Source organism: Microtus ochrogaster, assembly GCF_000317375.1.
Source record: "Microtus ochrogaster isolate Prairie Vole_2 chromosome 6 unlocalized genomic scaffold, MicOch1.0 chr6_random_2, whole genome shotgun sequence".
Taxonomy (NCBI): Eukaryota; Metazoa; Chordata; class Mammalia; order Rodentia; family Cricetidae; genus Microtus; species Microtus ochrogaster.
This window is the reverse complement of record NW_004949095.1, coordinates 13,584,963-13,606,210: the sequence shown is the minus strand read 5'-3', so window position 1 is coordinate 13,606,210 and position 21,248 is coordinate 13,584,963. Positions and strand designations below refer to the sequence as shown.

Below are 21,248 nucleotides of genomic sequence, written 5' to 3'. Positions count from 1 at the left end.
AGATACACCCTTCTAACACAGACACATCCTTCTAACACAGACACATCCTTCTAACACAGACACATCCTTCTAACACAGATCCATCCTTCTAACACAGATACACCTTATAACACAGATACACGTTTTTAACACAGATACACCCTTCTAACACAGATACATCCTTCTAACAGAGACACACCCTTCTAACACATATACATCCTTCTAACACAGACACATCCTTCTAACACAGATACACCTTCTAACACAGATCCATCCTTCTAACACAGATACACCCTTCTAACACAGATACATCCTTCTAACAGAGACACACCCTTCTAACACAGATACATCTTCTAACACAGATACACCCTTCTAACACAGATACATCCTTCTAACAGAGATACACCCTTCTAACACAGATACACCCTTCTAACACAAATACTCCCTCCTAAGCACATATACCACCTTCAATGCAGCTCAGAATACTCGCACTCCCTTTTAGGGCAATGGACACATAAAGTAAGCTGAGATTCCTGGATTCAGAAGTTTCTTTAAGTCATCCAAATGACTGCTATTATTTACTCATTTGCAGTTAGAAAAGAATCAGAAAAGAAAATGATAAAATAATTCAACTCAATGGAATATATACTACTGCAAGCATTTTCATTAACTCTATTTACAAAGGCCAAATACTTCAATATTTATTCACATGAAAATATATCCAGTTTAAAAATTCATCCCATTCAACTGTATTAGTCAGCAAATGGATTAGAAGTGTAGCAAAAAACAAAAAAAAAAAACAAAAAAAAAACCCAGACACATTTTAGACTACTAAAGTCTAACAGAGTTTGTTTCCTTTTACTGTCTAGAAGTGTGACTGGCCAAGGTACTTTACCATCCTATAGGATCAGTTTAAAAACATTCATTCCTCACAAATCAGAGTTAAAAGATAGAAAAAGCAATTGTAGGACCATTTTTATTTTCACTTGGCTCCAGTCAGACTATTAATCCCAGCTTCTCAGATTACCTTTCCGAGTTGAAATGAAAACCTAACGTTGCTGTGTGTTGAGATGATTACGTAAAGTGCCCTTCTAAGACAGGGACTAGCTGTCTCAGTTAGGGTTTCTATGGTGATGAAACACCACGAGCAGAAACACCATAGGGAGAAAGGGTTTATTTTGTTTATACTTCCATATCGCTGTTCATCACTGAAGGAAATCAGAACAGGAACTCAAATAAGGGTGGAAACTGATGCAGGGGCCACAGAGGAGTCAAGCTTACTGACTAGCTCCCATGGCTTGCTCAGTCTGCTTTCTTGTGGAAGCAGGACCACCAGCCTAGGGATGGCGCCACCCACAGTGGGCACAGCCCTCCACTATCTATCACTAATAAGAAAATACCTTACAGGCTTGCCTACAACTCAATCTTATGGAGACATTTTCTCAATTGAGGCTCCATCCTCTCAGGAGACTTTACCATATGTCAAGTTTTCACAGAGCTAGCCAGAAAACTAGAATATATCATTATCCACAATGAATGGAAGCTATAGATTATTTATTACTCATAAAAGGGATTATAGAGCTGGAGATACGTCTCAGTTGGTAAAGCGCTTTCCACGCGAGCATGAGGGCTTGAGTTACAAACTGAGCATGGTGGTTGTGTGCCTGTAATCCTAGCACAAGGGGGAGGAGAGAGTGACAGAGGAAGGTCCCAGTGTCAACCTCTGGCGCCCACACACGCACATGCACACACAAGCACTTCAACGCATGCACGAACACACGCACGCACAGAGCTACAGACGCTATTTCCTTACTCTCGCTGACTTTTAACATCATAAGAATCTCGTAAGATCTCATAAGAATAAATGATGCTCTTGGTCTGGACTGTCGGACTTTCCCAGTTTTATAGCTGCCCCTGTGGTGGTCTCTCACAAGACAATCCCTCTAGATCTGACCCATCACCACCTAAGCACAAAGCATGTCAAGAATTAGAAAGGAACTGTAAAGAAAGGGTAAGGAATCTTCACTCCTTTATATACTAGGCATTTGCAATGTCATAATCCCACTCATTCATTCAGTAAATGTTTGTAGGACATTTTTTGTGAACAAGAGAGACAGACTGGCTTTTCTGCATCCGTTTTTTTCTTAAAGTTTCATTTCTTTGCTTTTTTCATTTTTGCATTGATTGTCTTTGTCTTCAACACTTACTGGACATGCTAGTTCTATGAACTAAGATCAATAATAGACAACATTAGTGACAAACAATTCTAACTTCCTTATCAATTAGATCAAAAGTCATAACTTGAGGATAAGAAGGAAATACAGAAAAAAGCAGATACACTTGAGTTTGTAATTTATTAATTCATTCAACTGACACAGACTAGGCCCTTACAATGTTTACAGATACTTTCTCAGTGTCATAAAAGACATAGAGATAAAGTAAAATAGAATTAGAAGATCATATCCAGGTCCTACCCAGCCTCCTATGTTTGAATTCTCATGACTCTTCGGTTTTCAGGTATTAAACTTTATCTTACTTATTGCACAGAGCACTAGGTTTCACAATTACATTCTCATAACATACGGCATTGAATTTTGCTCGTCTCTCAACTTACCCACCCCTGCCATCTCTCCCTTCTCGGGCTGGACCCTTTCATAAACATATATTCCACTTGACAATGCCAATGTCTTCTCACCAGCGCCACCTGGCATAAAACTTGGACGAGGCTTCTGTCCCTCCCTGCTCCCATCCCTTCCTGCAAACTCTGCCAGGGAGCCACAGTGGAGCAGTGTGCTGCCCACTCCTTCCTGCTGTCGGACAATGGTCTTCTACCCTGTAAAAAAGATTTGTTGCTTGTATTGCTTTAAAAAAACGCTGATTGGCCAGCAGCCAGACAGGAAGTATAGGTGTGGCAACCAGAACAGGAGAATTCTGGGAAGAGGAAAGGCTGAGTCTGTAGTCATCACCCAGATGCAGAGGAAGCAAGATGAAAATGCCTCACTGATAAAGGTACCAAGCCATGTGGCTAACACAGACAAGAATTATGGATTAATGTAAATTACAAGAGTTAATAAGAAATCTGAGCTAATACGACAACCAGTTTATAATTGATGTAGACCTCTGTGTGTTTATTTGGGACTGAAAGGCTGTGGGACCTGGCAGGACAGATACCTCTGTCAACACCTTCCCACTGAGTGACCCTTTTTGCTCTCCCACACTTTATAGTTGACACCATCTTCTTTTAAAAAAAATTTTTTAGCTAGTATATAAAATGTGATTCATAGTGATATTTTCGTATCATTATACTCTGTTCTTTTTTACAACCCCGGCCCTCCCCAATGGTGACTCGTTTCTTGTTAGTTCCAATCCCATCCCCCAAAAGTCTGTCTGCTTTCATGACACACATGAATGCTCTCTTGTTCCCCACTCCCTCCAGTCCTCTCTCCTCCCTAGTTCCTTTTCTACACTCATCTATCTATCTATCTATCTATCTATCTATCTATCTATCTATCTATCTATCTATCTATTATCTATCTATCTATCTATCTATTATCTGTCTATCTGTCTATCTATCTATCTATCTATCTATCTATCTATCTATCTATCTATTATCTATCTATCTATCTATCTATCTATCTATCTATCTATCTATCTCCCACCTCCCACCCATCCATCCATCTACCTACATCCCACATATTAAAGAAAGCATATGATATCTCTCATTAGTCTGGCTTATTTCACTTGATGATGTAATGACCTCCAGTTCTATCTACTTTCTTGCAGATATCAGAATTTCACTATCTGTAGCTGAATAAAAGTCCCCAAAGCAAGCTCTTTCTTTGTGATTTCTGATGTTCTCCTGATCTTTCTCTCTTGGAACTGAGCTTACTCTTTGATATCTTGGCTTGTTTCACTTAGTGCATCACTTTGAGGCAGCTTCTCATCCACCATCTCACTCCAGATGTTTCTAAATCTTCCATTCCTTCTTTAAAGGACTTTTTATTTATTATGTATACATGGTTCTGTCTACATGTATGCCTGAAGGCCAGAAAAGAACACCAGATCCCATTACAGATGGTTGTGAGCCACCATGTGGTTGCTGAAAATTGAACTCAGGACCTCTGGAAGAGCAGCCAGTGCTTTTAACCACTGAGCCATCTCTCCAGCCCCTAAATCTTCCATTCTTGACTTGGACTGTCTATGAGCTTTATTATTTATTGTTTAATTTCATTCATTTATTTACTTTATATGTCTATCTATATCTATCTATCTATCTATCTATCTATCTATCTATCTATCTATCTATCCATCTATCTATCTATCTATCTACCTACCTACCTACCTGTTTGCTTTTTGAGACAGAATTTCTCTGTGTAACAGCCCTGGCCATCCTTAAACTCACAGAGATCCGCCTGCCTCCACCTCGTGAGTGCTAGGATTAAAGGTGTGCGTTACCATTGCCTGTCTTATTTTTTAAGGCAGGGTCCCATGAAGTCCAACCTGACCTTAGATTCCCTATGTAACCTAATAAAACCTTGAACTCCTATCCTCCTACCTCCACTTCCCACGTACTGGAATAACATATATGTGCCCCCCCCCCAGTTTTACACAGTGCTGGGGCTCAAACCTGGGCCTTCAGGGCGTCGTCCATTCTAGGCAAACACTCTACCAACTTAGCTGCCCCAGCCTGCATTACTCCTTTCTATTAATCACACACACTTCTTATTTCCTATTCATATTTATTACTTCCGTAATTATTCAGACCATTATTTTAGTAATTAAACTTTTATAAGTTTTAGCCACCACCTTATTCTACCAGAATAACAGTCCTTCTCAACTTTGGACAGGAATTCCCGCCTTTCTATCTTTCTTTATACTCATTCCTTTGACTAGCATTTTATCCCGGCTCATCTAACTGGGTGGCAATTCAACCTATCTTTCATCATCAACACCAAACAGCTCCACAAAGCCTTCAGTTTTGCAAGAAATAACTTGTCTTCTAAGTTTATGGTGATTCGGGCATCATTACTTCCTCTCTCCCAAAGCCATGCCTATCCTTAGGAAGAAGAGTTCATGCTCAAACAGTCTTTGATTTTAGTGAGAAATATAAAAAAGGAGAGTGTAAAAGCTCACTCTCCTCCCCTCAAAATAATCACCTCCCAAGACTACGGCTATCACTGTTATTCTAACCAGGAACAAGTCCCAGATCAGTTCCAAACTATTTAAAAAATGTTAATACATTATATTGGGCCCCATCGAGAAGTAGGAAGTCATGCTAGTAGCCAAAGTCAGGTGTGATGTTTCCATGGAAAAGACGGCAGAACTGTTTTCTTACTTCTCTTTCCTGCTGCCCAGCTGGCGAGCTGTGTACTGGTCCCCATAGTCAACCAGCACCAGTTGTCGAGAAAAGACATTCACTTTGTTGCCTATAAATAAATCTTCCAAGCGCAGGTCCTCATACTTGGTCCGCTTTAAGAAGGTGCGACGATTCTTTACATCATGCTAGAACCAAACGCAATGAAAAATACATACAAAGAATGTTAATCTTACTGGGAGGTAGAAACAGTTTTCAGTTTATCTGACCCTTTTACTTCTTAACTACACACACAAATAATATTTTATACTCAAAATCTCTATTTCCAAATCCAATCTAGTAATAATAAAAATATATATTTTAAAATACCCTGAGTAGACTTGTTTTAGCCAAACTGTTTCAGCATCTATGAACCAGAAACTGTCAGATTCTCACATTCCTTATTTTCACATACACATTCCAATACTAAGTAAGCTCATTAAAATTGTATTTTATTTAAATTATGTGTATTTATGTCTCTGTGTGGGTATGTAATGTGAGTGCAGATGAGGAAGTCAGAAGAGGTGTTGGCCTGTCGGAGGTGGAGTTACAGTTGCCGTGAGCTGCCTAGTGTAGTTCTGGGAACCACACTCGGGACCTACAAGAGCTGCAAGTACTCTTAACTGAGCCATCTTCTAGGACCTCCACTCCCAAATACACTGACTTTTTAAAGAGAATACCAACGAAGGAACACAAAGAAAGGGACCCTCTTAGATCCCCTTTAGTTTGACTTTTTACACAGATACCAACTTTCAATAATATCTATGGCTATAATATCCATTTGCCCAGAACCACTTATCAAATATTGATTAATCCAAAACACCCGTTATCCCACTTCAACTTGGGGTCTCACTGTATTTATCTCTCTCTCTCTCTCTCTCTCTCTCTCTCTCTCTCTCTCTCTCTCTCTCTCTCTCTGTGTATGTGAATATTGTGTGTGTGTGTTATATGCATGTTCATCCATATGTGTGTAGGTAGGTGTGCATGACCACATGCATACATGAGAAGGCCTGATCTGGTGTTTCCCCTGTCATTTTCACCTTTCTCTATTGACACAGGGTCTCTCACTGAACCTGAAGTTTGTTGTTTAAGCCAGGCTAGCTGGCCAGAGAACCCTGGGGAGCTGCCTGTCTCTGCCACTCAACATTGGCGTATCACATGGAACAATGCCCAGCTATTATACAGGTGTTTAATGTTCAAGTTCAGAACTTTATGCTTTCACAACCAGTGTTATTACCCACTAAGATTTCTCTAGGTCAGTTTGTTTTGAGACAAAGTCTTGCTATACAGCTCAGGCAACCTTGAATTTGTGATTATCCTGCCTCAGCCTCCTAAGTATTGAAATTATAGTCAAATGTCACAAGTTTAAGCTGTTCCTATATTTTTAATGTTAAAACTTGTGAAATACTTTGGTTAGAAGTCTGCAAAGTATAACAAAGTTGGGTGTGAAGGTGCACATTTATAAGCCCATTTAAGATGAGACAGGATTATAAGTAAGAAGCTAGTCTGGATTATGTGGTAAAATTCTATCTACCACATAACTCAGAAAAAAAAATACCAGCACAAAGTTATCTTCATGTATTGATGTATTAATGAACACCAAGAAAAAAGAATTCCAATAAAAATATTTCTTCAGACAGTGGTTGGTTACTCCCACACCCTTGTGCCACTATTACACCAGTGCATCTAGCAAGCTGGTCACCTGTGTATAACAAATGTGTGTTTCTCAGTGTTTGTGTTCCTTGTGCTTTTTTCCTTTGGCTTTTTTTCCTGTTTGTTTGTTTGTTTTGTCATATTCTGATTTGCTTTTATTTTACTTTTAGATGCCTATTTTTATTCTAATGAAAGAGAGAAAGAAAGGGGTTGGTGGGGAAGTGGGGAAAATGTGGAAGGAGTTGGAAGAGGGAAAACTGTAATCAGAATATACTGTATGAAAAAAATATATTTTCAATTTAAAAAAGAAAAGAAAACTTCACCTTCAAATGCAGTTTCAAAACCAACCACACCAAAGGCAGTCTTCTTCTTCTCCTCGCCCCATATGAAATAACTTTGCTAATTTTTAAGCAAACAAAGGCTACTTATCAGTGTGTGAGCTCCCATGTATGAGCAGACATCCATGAACAGGCATGAAAGACAAAGGTGAACTTTATGTCTTGTTCTCAGGAGCTGTACACCTTACTTTTATTTATTTGTTTATTTATTTTTGCTTTTTGTTTGGGGGAGATTTTTGTTTTTGTTTTTATTTCAAGACAGGGTCTCACTATGTAGTCCTGGCTGGCCTGCAACTTGCTATGCAAACCAAGCTGGCCTCAACCAAAACTTGGCCCGGTTTCTGCATCCTGAGTGTACCCCTGGCTCACTTTACCTTTTGAGACAGGACCTCTTTCTGCACCTGGGGCTTGCCCATCAGCCAGACCATCCAGGCAGCAAGCCCCATATCTCTGCTTCCAGAGTGCTGGGATTCCAGGCAGGTAACACTATGCCTTACATTTTACCTGGCTGTTAAGTGTCAGACTCAGCAAGCCCTTTACCAACAGAGCCATCTTCTAGCCCTCATTTACCATTTCAACAGATCCATCTGCAGGGTAAAACAGAAGCTCATAGCGGCGCAGCAGCGAGGCGTTGGGGTCATACCACTCTGCAAGGAACGCAAACCTCTCACTCTGGTTCTGTGAGGAAGAGAATTTTATCACTATCATATAGCAGACAAGCACTCATGTAAGTCATACAAAAAGAAAAGGAGAATTCCCAAATATTGACACAAACAAATCCTCACTATTATAATAAATTGTTCTTCTCAGAAATTTGTCCTCCTAGTTTCTAATTAAATACCCTTAGGTCTTTCAAAGGTGAGTTTCATCTTGGTATCATGGCTATTCAATTGTCCTAATTCAATCAGCAAATTTTGGAACATAAGCTCCTATTCTGACTACTTTAACAATTCAGAGTTGTTCTGAAGTTTACTTAAAAACTATCAATAAGCAATTGGGAGACTCCACTGCTACAAGCTTTAATATCCAGACTTGGGAATTTAACAAGTTTATACTATTGTCACTAATGCAGTAAACATCTTTTCTCCCCTTAGTAATTTTACAACAGCAACATTTTGTAGAAACCTGTTTCTCCAAAAGCATGCGCCTCTGAGAAACAGAAGCAAGACAGGTCTTCTGTGGATACTCTCTGACAAGTAAGCCCCAAGCAGACACACTGCCAAGAATGATTTCTACTACTTCCAAAAGTTTCAAACTCTCCTAAGCTCTTAGGTAGGACCTTTTGGAGTTCTGACCTAGAGTTTCACAATAGGAACCATAGACAAAGAAGAAGTATCCAGCCTGTCATATTGAAAGGGAGCCAGTTGCTTCTAAAACCATGATTCGCCTAAATGAAATATTAAAAAATTCATAAGAACTACCATGGAGGGCTGGATAGATGCCTCTGGCTGCTCTTCCAGAGGTTCCAAGTTCAATTCCCAGCAACCACATGGTAGCTCATAGTCATCTATAAATGACTATAAAGGGATCTGATGCCTTCTTTTGGAATGCAGGTATACGTGCACATGATAGAGCACTCGTACACATAAAATAAATAATCTTTAAAAAAAATCATGAAACTATTATTCACAGATGCAGAAACATAATCCCCAAACCAGTATTGTTTCCTTTTAAGGTAAGGAAGTACTCTGAGTATAAACTGTATTTAAACTTGGCTTAAATTCCATCTCCTGATTTCCTTCTGAAGCACACATATTGTCCCTTTTTGCATCTCACATGTATTTAGGGATATGAGGACAGTACATCTACACTTGGTTAATTTCCACTGCTAAAGCAGCGAGCCTTAGAACATTAAGAGATGTTCACAGGTTGTACATTAGGAATCAGTGCTGCTTTGGGAGTGAGCTGTTACTAAGGGAACCTCCCCCTCATCCTTTTTGATCATCCACTATGGAACAAAAATGCTCATGACACGTTCTTTGAGTTCTCAACCCTGAGAACAGTAAGCCAAATATATTTTCTTTATGTTAAAAAAACAGAAACTAAGTGAGAACCTGATTTTCTCTCTCTCTCTCTCTCTCTCTCTCTCTCTCTCTCTCTCTCTCTCTCACACACACACACACACACACACACACACACACAGTCAGAGACCATACTCATTTTAAAACTTTTAAATTTTAATTTTCAACTTCACTGAGCCAACTCTATCATTTTCTAAGCGATATCAATACTTGGAATCATTTATTAAACTCCTTCATTTTATGGCTAAAGAAATTGAGTTGCAGAGGATATACATGACTAGCATAACATCACAGAGCTTACCAAGTGCCTGAGCCAAAACCAAAAACTGCACCCTGCGCTCCCCAGATCCTCCCACAGTTCTGGCCTTGCAGGTGAACTCAAGGAGAAACTGGTTTTGTAGGACACAGAGATACCTTGATACACATAATACACATTATAGCCTGTTCCATAATGTGCCTGAAGGTACATGAACAATCTGTCACTCCCTCTTCATTGAATATTTCAGTTTCTCTCAGACATACTTTACAGAAAATAGTGAAACATGACATTGTATCAAAAACATTCTGTTTTATAATTGTTTTATTTCGGGCTTTGGTAGGACTGAATTCAGGCTCGCTCCCTAGCCAAGCAAGCCCAAGACTGTTCCTTGGAGAGACTAAATCAGGAGGAGGCTTACAGAACACTGTGTCTCCACATAGCAGCCATTTCTACGTTAGCCAGAGCAGCTGGGGTGTCTCAAGCAACACGAGGAGCTCTGCTGGTGTTTCCTTACGGAAGGAGCATGTGAGGAGGGTCGTCAGAGTCTCATCTGAGATTCCAGCCACGACATACTTCCCGCGCATCCCCTCCCAGCTGTATATAATTATTAGGTCCATCTGCATATGATCCTGGGAATGGTGGGTTAGTGCACACACACAGTAGCAGGTAAGCTAAAAGAGGCTCTGTCTATGTATCTGGGAGATAAATCATATCATAGATAATTTATCAAAAAAATGGGTAGCAATTTTCTTTCTAAATTTTATAATTTAATTGGCTATATAATAATTTGTTTTATCATCTGAGCCTACAAAATAGGCAAAGCATTGCAGCACAAATTCTAATTGTTCTTAATAATAAAAAACCAGAGTCAGATATTAGGGGGTGAAAGCTGAGATCAGAGCAGTCAGCCTCTAGAGAGACCTTTTACCTCAACCAATGCTCAGACCCAAGGGGTGATCCTGTCCTCAGACTGCTTCAGACTGCACCCCAGACTGCATCCCCAGACTGCATCTGTCTCCACCAAACCTCAGACTGCACTGGGCTCCTGTCTCTTCCACCTTATATTCCTCTCTCCACCCAGCCATATTACTCCTGTCTCCACCTCCCTAGTTCTGGGATTAAAGGCCTGGGATCCCAAGTGCTGGGATCACCTTTGTGTGAGCTCTGTTTCTCTTATAGACAGAGTCAATCTCACGTAGCTCAAAGTGGCCTTGAACTAATAGAGGTCCCTCTGTCTCTGTCTCTCGAGTCCTGGGATTAAAGGTGTGCGCCGCCATTCCCTGGCTTCTAGTGGCTTAGCTCTGCACTCTGATTTTCAGACAAACTTCATTTGTTAAAACAAAAACAAAATATCGTTACAAGGCACTGCTGAAAAATCATAAATAATACTAACCAACATGAAACTACTTATTAACAAATTATAGCTGTAAGAAATTAACTGCTGTGTTTTGGTTTTGCACAGAAATCAAAGGTATTTTGAAAATAGAAAAGCCTTAGCATTCATAAAGGGAGGAGGAATGATGTAATATTTTAATTAAAAATTAAAAAAGAAATAACTTGGAATGCAGTTATTCCTTAAGATTTTACTTCACTTGTGAGCTGTTAAATGGAAAATCCAGTAATTTATTTGAAAATAATTTTGCATGCTTTATTTTTAATACCAGAAATTTTTGAACATATTTATTCCTTTTAAATAAAACATAAGCTATTTTGTCATAAGCGCTGATAGAGTCCTTAGATTCCTGTTTGGCTCTACAAACCTAGCCGTAATTATTTTTTTTTGTTTTAGAGTAGCTATGTGGCATTAGACTATTTTAGACAAATACACTACTAATAAGTACAGTATATAATACAACTTTAAAATTTATGCTGGGCATGGTGACACCCTTTCGTAAGCCTAGCACTTAGAAGGTTAAAGGCAGGAAGGATCAGCAGCTCCAGTCTTGGCTATATGAGGTCCCATCTAAGTAAAATAAAATTTAAAATCCATAAAACAAAATTACATTAACTTTATGTGTGGCAGCATGCTTCTGTAAGTCCAATACTGGGAAGAGGGGGTGAAGACAGGCGGATCGCTGGAGCTCATTGGTCCAGCACTCTAGCTGAACCAATGAGCTCCCTGGCAGTGAACGTGTTTCAAAAGCTAAGGTAAAACATGAACCAAGACACTAGCTCTGGACACTTTCTTAACGCTTTTGCACTTTCATGTCCACGTGCCTATGAACACATACCCATAACATATACACATACTGCTGCAGCCAGCGAGGCTGGATAGCCGAGACTGGCTGGGGGTGCCAGGATTGAGATACGGAGGCTTCTTTTCAGGTGGAAGAACAGCAACCTTTATTTTGCCCAGCAACCTTTTATACCTCTACTCAGTCTGTGGAGCCCCACTAGCCAGAAAGAACACAAACATCCTTGTCAATTACAGACCACAAGGAAGTTCCCGCTGTCAGTCAGGAGGAATGAGGGCAGCTGGATCTTGACAACAACATACCAAGAAATAAAATGAAATGTATGCAGAATCTAGGAGTGGATACATAATCTTATATCATTTTCCTATATATTGGCATCTATTATAACGATGGCTTTGCACTGTGTATGTGTGTGTGCATACAAATCACTGATGCCAGAGCTCACCAATTTGGCTAGACTGACTGGCCAGTGAGCTCTGGGAATCTTCTTGTCTCTCTCTCCATCCTTAGGGCTACAACTGAGAGAGTTGTCGCTGAGTCTCGACAAGAGAGAGTCGCTGAGGTTGATGGTACTGTTGATGGGAACTCCACAGAACAGAGCTCCAACTAAAATTCCCATTTGGAAGGAAGCACTCTACCTGAGAACACTTATCAAAGACCCTGTCCGGTGAAGCAACCGTGACAGCAGTGAGATGCAGACAGTGGTCTGACCACCAGGAACATCACTTCTGCAGGACTTGAACTCAGCAGCCTAATGACGAGTCTCAGATGGGTATTACTCCCATGTTTATTTTACTTGAACCTGTGAGTCATAACTCCTGTCACTTAGAAATCTTCATCTCCACGATGGTTGCTTTCTTTAAAAAGTCAAATGCCCTGTGAGTCCCCGCTTTCTGCAGCGCTGCGGATGAACTCCATAGTTCCCCTTTCCTCCAAGCATCACAATGCACCCGTTTTCTGCCGGTTAGTATTTGGCGCAGCGCTAGGGTTACAGTGATAAGTGTCGCTGCCTTCTGGGACAAGCTGTTTTCATCACTCATAATAAATAAACAGAATAATTTAGCTGACTTTAAGGAGCTAGGATATCCTGGCCAAACGTTTATTTATTATGTATCTATTTATTTTACAGTGCTGGGAATTGAACTGGGGCCTTGCACATACCAGCAAGCACTCAAATGCTGTGTCACGCCCCAGCCCTATTAAAGTCAACTTTTAAAATATTCGTATCCTCCATGACTGGCCAGCTGTGAGCAACTCCTGGATTACCCTCCCTCAGCTTCCTTCGACATCACAGAAAGGCAAGAGAGGAAGAAACATGCCAGAGTGTAGCACGGTACTCCGTGTTCATCTTATTACCAAAATTCAGCACCAGCTTTCTGCTTTTAATGATGTAATGAAAACTCTTGACCTGGTCCCCATAAGACATGGGGATGCGTGGAGCTCATCACTGGCGATGACCTTTAGCAGACTCGCTTTAAAAAGACTTGTAATGGAAGAATAACAGCCTTCTTGACTTTGTCCTGGGCCCCGTGTGAGAGAAGGGGTGTGTGCCGACGAAAAACACCGAAGTCAGCTTTATCCACATTCCAAATGGGGAAATCAAGATAAATACGAATGAAACAAAAGCAGAACAAAAAGCACAAACGCCAGGCAGAGGTAAGCTCCGTGATTGACAGCCACAGGTGCTTGAAGAGCCATCTATATGGCCGATGGCCGCTAGATTAGGACTGTCAGCTCCACAGGGGCTAAATCACCCCAGACACACCTTCCCAAGGTGTCTGAGAGGTTAGTTAGTTAAGGTGGGAAGACCCACCCTAAGTGTAGGCAGGGCGATTCTATTAGGCTAGGGTCTTGAACTGAATGAACAGGAGAAAAAGAACCTGAGCTAGAATCCGTCTCTCGCTGCTTCCCAACCGCAGACACAATGTGATTCAGCTGCCTCAGGCTCTGGCTGCCAGGACTTCCTCACCATGATCAGCAATATTCTGAACTATGAGCCAAGATAAACCTCCCCTTCCCTCAGTTACTTTCCTCGGGTATTTTCCCATAGCAACAAAGTGTATAACTAATGCAACTACCATGTCAAAAGCCACAGAGTGCCAGGATGGGGGCCAGCACGAGTCTAACTGTAAATCTAAGATCACACAAAACAGAAAAAAACTGACCAGCGATGTGTTTAGATTTGAAAGACAAAATGGAATAGTGAACCACTGGTCAGTGAACATTATAAATAGAAAAACGGGATCAAGTAGGGCATAATTAATATTTATCTTACTAGGAATACATACTCTTGAGAACAGCAACAAAATGTGTTTCCCTGGGGCCTAGAAAAGTACCTGGCAAGCTAGATGCTCAGGAAATTTTCCAGTGGCATGAAGAGACGGACAGATGAATAGACAGAGAGATGGAGGGAAAGAGTGTCTCATGGAGAACGATCACCTGAGACCAGCTACTTTAATTCAGGTCTAAGAGGGATGACGGCGAGAATGATGGGAAAAACCTACATGTTAGATCAGCAATTAGTCATAAAGCAGTGAGAAGCAGCACCTGCTCGTAATCTGTCTTAACAATTATCAGCACCTATGTGACTTCATTAACCTCGGAGGCAATAAAGGTAACATTCAACAGATTACTAATTTGGGCTTCTGTGCCTACAGCTGCCCGAATGACTTTAGCCAGCTGCGTCAGAAGTCGGCGGCACCTGAGGACCTGCCGCCTCAAGCCAGCTGCTTCCAGGAAGGCAGAGCAAAAAGCGGCTGCTGAAGAACAAACTTCACTTTGCTTTGAACATTCCGAGAATATAGTGAATCATTAAAAATTTATGACCAGACACAGGAGGCAAATAAGCCAGCAGTTCCTACCTCCCTTCGCTACAGCACGATAAGCACGGGAAACGGAAACACGGCAACCACGCGAGGCTTTGAGCAATAACGCGTTTTATACTTGTCCTTGAGATGCACTTCCCAAATCCATACACTTGGGAAGAAGAGGAGAAAGAGCTCCAGTTCACAACCAACTTTCACCTGATGGTTTCAGACAGAGCACAAGAGCAGCAGCAACAAAAGGCGTGGCTTACACCAGTGCACTGAAGGCACAGGCGGGAGGACAGCAAGTTCAAAGCCAGCCTGCGCTTCACAGGGAGCGCCAGGCTAGCCTGGGCTGTCTACTAAGACCACTGTCTCAAAAAGGACAGAAAACCAAACCAAAACAACAACAAAAATCAATAAACAAACTCACGTGCTCCCCCAAATGCACAACCGCCCCCTCTTGCCTATACTTTTAAAGGGCAGGATGAAGAAAAGCCGAAAAAACCACGGCCATAGTCAGCTTCATCCAGAAAGGGCTTTTGTTTTCTAAACTTTTTCTTTTTGAACCTTATCCTTAAAAAAAAAAAAAAAAAAAAAAAAATCTCTTGACTTCTGAGTTCACTGCCATGTGAGAAATCAAAGTCACACGCTCGTATTAAGGGAAACCTCTGGAAATCAAAGGCAACCTCGGTTTCAGCCGCCTTCAAGCAAACGCAATGGCTGTGGAGTCTTTCCATAGCATCTCCAGCCAATCGGCATCTCTGAACCCGTGATTCTATTTGCAGAGGCCCAGAGATCAAAGAGATGTTAACAACGAGGAGACCCAAGTGCAGACACGTGACCTGGCAGAGGCTTTGTGACTTTTTACACAGCCCAGCCTTACAGGGACCCTTGTTTAGCCGTGAGACTGAGGAATTTCCCACAGTAAAACCCTGGCTTGCCATCTGGTCTGCTTGCGCAATTAAAATTCTCCCTATAACCAGATTACAGGCTTCTAGGAGACAGTGACTATCATCTACTTCTTTTGAAAGTCCTTAGTGACATGAAAACATCAACACTGAAATCAAGGTCCGAAGAAATAAAGACGCGTGATAGATCTTGATAAAATGGCAAAAATCAAATATTCAGTACCTTAAAAGACTCAAAACTAATATTTTAACTTTTTTGCTATGTATTTCCAGAAAGAATCTAAAGGTCCTCCTTTGCCCCTTACTGTGGCTCCCCTGGCTGACACCTTAGAGAACACAGTTGATGTGGTGTTATGTAATGCCAGGGCCAGGCCTACCCTGAGGGACTGCTTGTCGTCAGCTAACCGCAGCACTGAAAGGAGAATTGGATCTGAGACAAAACAGAAATGCTGGGTCTAAATATATTAGCACAATAACCGTAAAGTAGTTATATACTATTTATACTTAATATTAATATTCAATTACAGAATTGACTCCATTGGGCCATAAACCATGTGATAGCAAAGAAAATACCAATATACAAGCTATCTCTAAGCTTTGTCAAGGTCATAGAGGGGTTGGGAAGTGGGTTGGGGGAGGTGGGAGTGTTTACGCCTCTCTCCCCTAACCACCACACCACCAGGCTTGGAAATGTATGTGTTGGACATTTTCCATTTGGCCCTCCGGGTCTTCAATCAGATTTTCTGTAGTCGGCACTGGGCAGGCGAGCTACATGGACTTCAGCAAAGGACTTCTTTACCTTGTAGCTGTCGCATGGACTTGCTAGGCGACTGTGACTGAAGGTTTAGAACGAGCACTGGGGGTAAGATGCTTATGTTGCCACCTCCCAGTCAGATCACGTTTAGTTGCTGGGCTCCACTCAAGCCCACAGCTCCTGTCAGCCCCTCCACCGCCGCTATCCCTGATAGTTCTCATCCTGCACCCCGGCAAGCCCCTAGCAGCTCTCTGGTGTGGCCAGGCCCCGCTCCTGCTGCCTGTACTGCTTTGTCAGGGTCTCTGGCTCTGCCCGCACCTTTGGAACGCATCCCTTAGTCGTTTCTTCCACTCATGTGCCCATTAATGTGTCCAGCTAGGATCTAGAGACAATACTTCAGAAGTCCCCTCCTCCCCCGCTTCACATTTACAGTTCCAGAACATTCAGAAGAAGATTTTTGGTGACTTGTGATTTCAATGTCACATCCAAGAAAGCTTTGCTTGACACAATACACAGGATGTAGGCCTATACTTCGTTCTAAGAGATTTCTTATTTGGGGTCTTATATATAGATTGAGGTTTTTGTTTGTTTTAGCTACTTTTCATGTGTGATATTAACTAAAAGTCTAAATGGATCCTTGTACAAAAAAATATTTAATTGTCCAAGCAATAACTGCTTAGATACTACTTTTACCCCATTGAATGGTGCTGGCATTTTTGGCAAAGAGTCTGCTCCTGGGTTCCAAACTCTGTTCCTCTCACCATCAAACCCATCCCTATGCCACATTACCATGCCTAGAGTACCAAACTTTAGATCTCTCAAGTCAGGAAAAGCAAGTCTTCAGATTTCATATTTTTAAAAAATTGCCTTGGCTGGGGCTGGGAATATGGCTCAGTTGGCAAAATGCGTAACACGCAAGCATGAAAACCTACGTTTGGATCCTAGCGCACGCGCACAGTAGCCGAGTACAGCAGCGCATCCTGGATTCTAGTACTGCGGAGGTGGGGGGTAGATCTCTGCGCGTGCTAGCCAACCAACTTAGCCTTCTTAGTGAGTTCCAGGCTCAGTGGGAGAAACTAGCTCAAAACATAAGGTGGAGAGCACATGAGGAAGACATCAGTGCTATTCTCTGGCCTTCTCACGCACACATGTGCACACTGTCTTGGCTGAGCTGGTCTTTTCTCTCTCTCTCTCTCTCTCTCTCTCTCTCTCTCTCTCTCTCTCTCACACACACACACACACACACACACATGTGCACACTGTCTTGGCTAAGCTGGTCTTCTCTTGCACACTCACGCACACATGTGCACAGTCTTGGCTGAGCTGGTCTTCTCTCTCTCTCTCACACACACACATGTGCACACTGTTTTGGCTGAGCTGGTTTTCTCTTGCACACTCACGCACACATGTACACACTGTCTTGGCTAAACTGGCCTTCTTACACTCCCAGCCCTGCAGTCCCTGCTGTAAGCATGTGCACAGCACCCAACAGCCTGAGGTGCAGTGATAGAGAAGGACAGAGCTGACCAAGCAGACAGGTGTCGGGTTTGGGCCCTTCCCTCTATTCTGTGTGCCAACTGCTGCAGAAACCGGTTGCATGCACTGCACCTGTCGCCACAGGCCTCAGTCGCTACTAACTCTATTTGCATTTTTGTCAGGAGCAAAGGACCATTGAATACTCAGGATCGGTGCAAATGGCGTGTTGCTGGTAAGCCGATGGGCCTAGTGGCTGTGAGCACAACCGTCCTTCTGTACAGCCATCAAGGCCTTGTGAACGCCAACCAGCCAGTGTTAATAGCCCTCATTGGCTGAGTCGGCCTGAAGAGGTTCGTATTAGGATAGCATTTTCTTCCACGTTTGCTTACATTGTCTCACATAACTCAGATATTATTTTATACTGAAGCCTTACTTAGCTTTTTATTAAGTCAAACAATATTTTGGTAGCATAGCAGATTTCAAAAATGCCATTTTCAAATTTAATCTAACAGAAGAATTCATTATTTACATTGTTTTTTTAATTTAAGAAGAAAAAGTTTATCTTTCCCTTTATGAGACCATCTGTGGTGGTGAGCACTCCTGACTTCTACAAGGATGGCATCTGAAGGGTATCAATATGACTAAAGTGAATAACATTGACTGAGCCAGAAAGGACGTCATCCAATGGTGGAGGAGCGCCACCTAGTGTTCACTATGGTTACATGTCGCCATAGCTGGTACATGCGTCCATTTAGTCCTGTGGTTATCAATTCTAGAAATAGAAGATTTTCAAAAACAAAGTTAAAGAGTCTTTGTACAGCTACATGAAAGAAAAAAAAGGTTAAACATCTTGGACCTGACTATAACACATTAGAAAGAATACAGAGCTCTAAGATAAAAACAAAACAAAACAAAATTAAAAAAAAAAACAAACAAACCTTTTTTTTTTTTTTTTTTTTTTTTTGGTTTTTCGAGACAGGGTTTCTCTGTGGTTTTGGAGCCTGTCCTGGAACTAGCTCTTTCAACCCAGGCCTTGTTACTGTGGAGCTGTGTCACCATGAATATTCACAAATCCCAAGAAATTCTTGTGTTTGTTTGTTTGTTTTTCCGAGGCAGGATTTCTCTGTGTAACAGCCTTGGCTGTTCTGGAACTAGCTCTGTAAACCAGGCTGGCTTGGAACTCAGAGATCTGCCTGCCTATGCCTCCCTGTTGCTTGTATTAAAGCCATGTGCCACCACACCCAGCCCCAGGACAGTATTACAAGAAAAGCTATAAACACAGTTCAGCCTCATCAGCCGACAGGCAGTAACTAAGAGAGCAACAGGCTTCCCTCCCACCCCAATCCCTAAGTTAAAGCGCTGGCTTTCGGTTTTAACATATCCTCTTCGTGCCAGGGCAGATCAACCCTTTCCAACCCCTTACATTTTAAAAAGGACCTAATCTGAATCTTTTCGTCAATTCCCCAGGTTATCCTCAAGCAAATTTGAAGCCTTGCTTTTTAGCCACTGATAAATGATCAGGGTCAAACATTCACTGTCGTGGAAGGTGAAAGACAGTCAGCACTCTTCACCTGCCTCCTAACACCTAAATCAAATACATGGGAAAAAACAATTCAGAAGATTCTATTAGCTGTTTCAAGAATAACTTCCTCATGAGATAAAAAGATTTATTCTAAAGTGTGCGTTTGTGTGTGTAAAATAACTTTTTCAGCCCTTGTATTAATCTCACCAAGCTTTTTGAAAGGTCTCTAACGTGATGTAACTTTTAATTAACTGTCTTTTTAAGATGTGGCTTTTTAAAATTTGTAGTCTTAAGAATCTAGCTTTAATACACAGAGACAGTGATTTGGACAGTCTTTTAAGAGGAGATCCATAAATCAACCCATGCGTGCAGACACTGGAGTGACCTTGTTACAGAGCCAGGAGACGGAATGCATAGGCAGGTCCCCAGCACGTGGTTGGAAATGGGAGGAGCTCCACCAGCGCGGCCCTCCCAGGACCCTCAAGAGTGCTAGAAAGGGCAGAGGAAGCTCAGAGAGGGCAGGGGTGACTGGCAGAGGCAGACGCCGCTTTCTTTCTCAGACTCAGAAGCTACTCAGTCCATTCCTCTCCCTCTCTCATCTCTCCACTCTGGATATCTTCCTTACTCTAGAAACAGGATATCAAAAATAAAAGAGGCATTAAAAAGGGAGCCAGAACAGGAGGAGAGGACAGTAAAACAACAGAAGTGGGAGGAGAGGACGGTAAAACAACAGAAGTGGGCACTTGCTGGTATGGCACCGACTAAAGCCACTGTTTTAAAAATTAAAATATAATCACATAACTTCATATGCCCCCGTCTCTCTAATCTCTCCCATATTTTACCCTTCAAATTCATGGTTTATTTTTCTTTTATATATATTTACAGAAATATCTCAAATATATATCAACAAGCTGAGTCCATTTAGGGTCGCTTGGATGATTGATTGATTGATTGATTGATTGATTGATTTACAGCTGACTAAAGATTTCAATTCCTTCCCTTTGTTGAGAAACCAGAACTAATTCAGTATGGCGCCCACTGAGCATCCGCACAGATGTGCACCCCTCGGGCAGGTGGGGATGCGACAGTGAGGTGGAAGACGCTGCCTCTAAGTGTGCCTCAGCTTCACTTCTTTATCTTTAAAACTGAGGATTTTAAAAATTACCAGCCAATTTCTTCAGTGTGCACACATACATTTTGGGTATTTTATTTATTTCTCTTTTATGTGTACGAATGTTTTCCCTATATGATGGCTGTCTCTGCAACACATGCATGCAGTACCTGTGGAGACCAGAAGAGGGCATCAGCTCTCCTGGAACTGGAATTAAGGACGGTTGTCAGCTGCCACATGGGTGCTGGGAAGAAAACCCGTGTCATCTAACCAGTGAGCGATCTCTCCCACTTCCCTTCATCTTTTTTTTTTTTTTTTTTTTTTTATGGGCCTGTTGCTATTCACAATTTAGAGCTCACGGTCTGCTAAGCATTAGTGACAATTTCAGTCTCAGAGTTGGAATTAGAAAAACGCAGTCTCTCCCAACTCTGAAGCACTACTGCTCAGCCACACTGGGTCTACACCAGGCCCAGCCCTCTTGACGTCTGCTGCCATCCTGCTCTTCACTGCTGATTCGGTCTGAGTGGCCTGACTGGATCGTAGACAAACCCTCTTACCCACCCTGTAACCTTTTTACTTTTAATGTTTTTATTTTTGACATTATAACTACATCATTTCTCCCTTCCCTTTCCTCTCTGTGAACCCTCCTGAGTACCACCCCTTGTTCTCTTTCAAGTTCATGGCCTCTTTTTCTTTAATTAGTGTTACATGTGTGTGTTCTTGAACATATACATATAACCTACTCAGTCCATATAAAGTTACTACTCCAGGATCTTTACAGCCAACTCTCTCTGAGAGGATCTGTGCACAGCCAACTCTCTCCAACAGAATCTGTGCACAGCCAACTCTCTCTGAGAGGATCTGTGCACAGC

General features: G+C 41.8%; 1 protein-coding gene across 7 annotated transcripts in view; it reads right to left on the bottom strand.

Annotated features, from left to right (window-relative positions):
* Nme7 (NME/NM23 family member 7) overlaps positions 1-21,248 on the bottom strand; it is a 142,993-nt gene that overhangs the window by 108,478 nt on the left and 13,267 nt on the right. For all 7 annotated transcript variants that reach the window (XM_026787623.1, XM_005363997.3, XM_013352520.2 and 4 more), the window contains 2 exons: positions 7,894-8,001; positions 5,315-5,481 (listed from right to left, as the gene is read on the bottom strand). In XM_026787623.1, the coding sequence (XP_026643424.1) occupies positions 5,315-5,481; positions 7,894-8,001 (275 nt within the window). The remainder of the gene's footprint in view (positions 1-5,314; positions 5,482-7,893; positions 8,002-21,248) is intronic.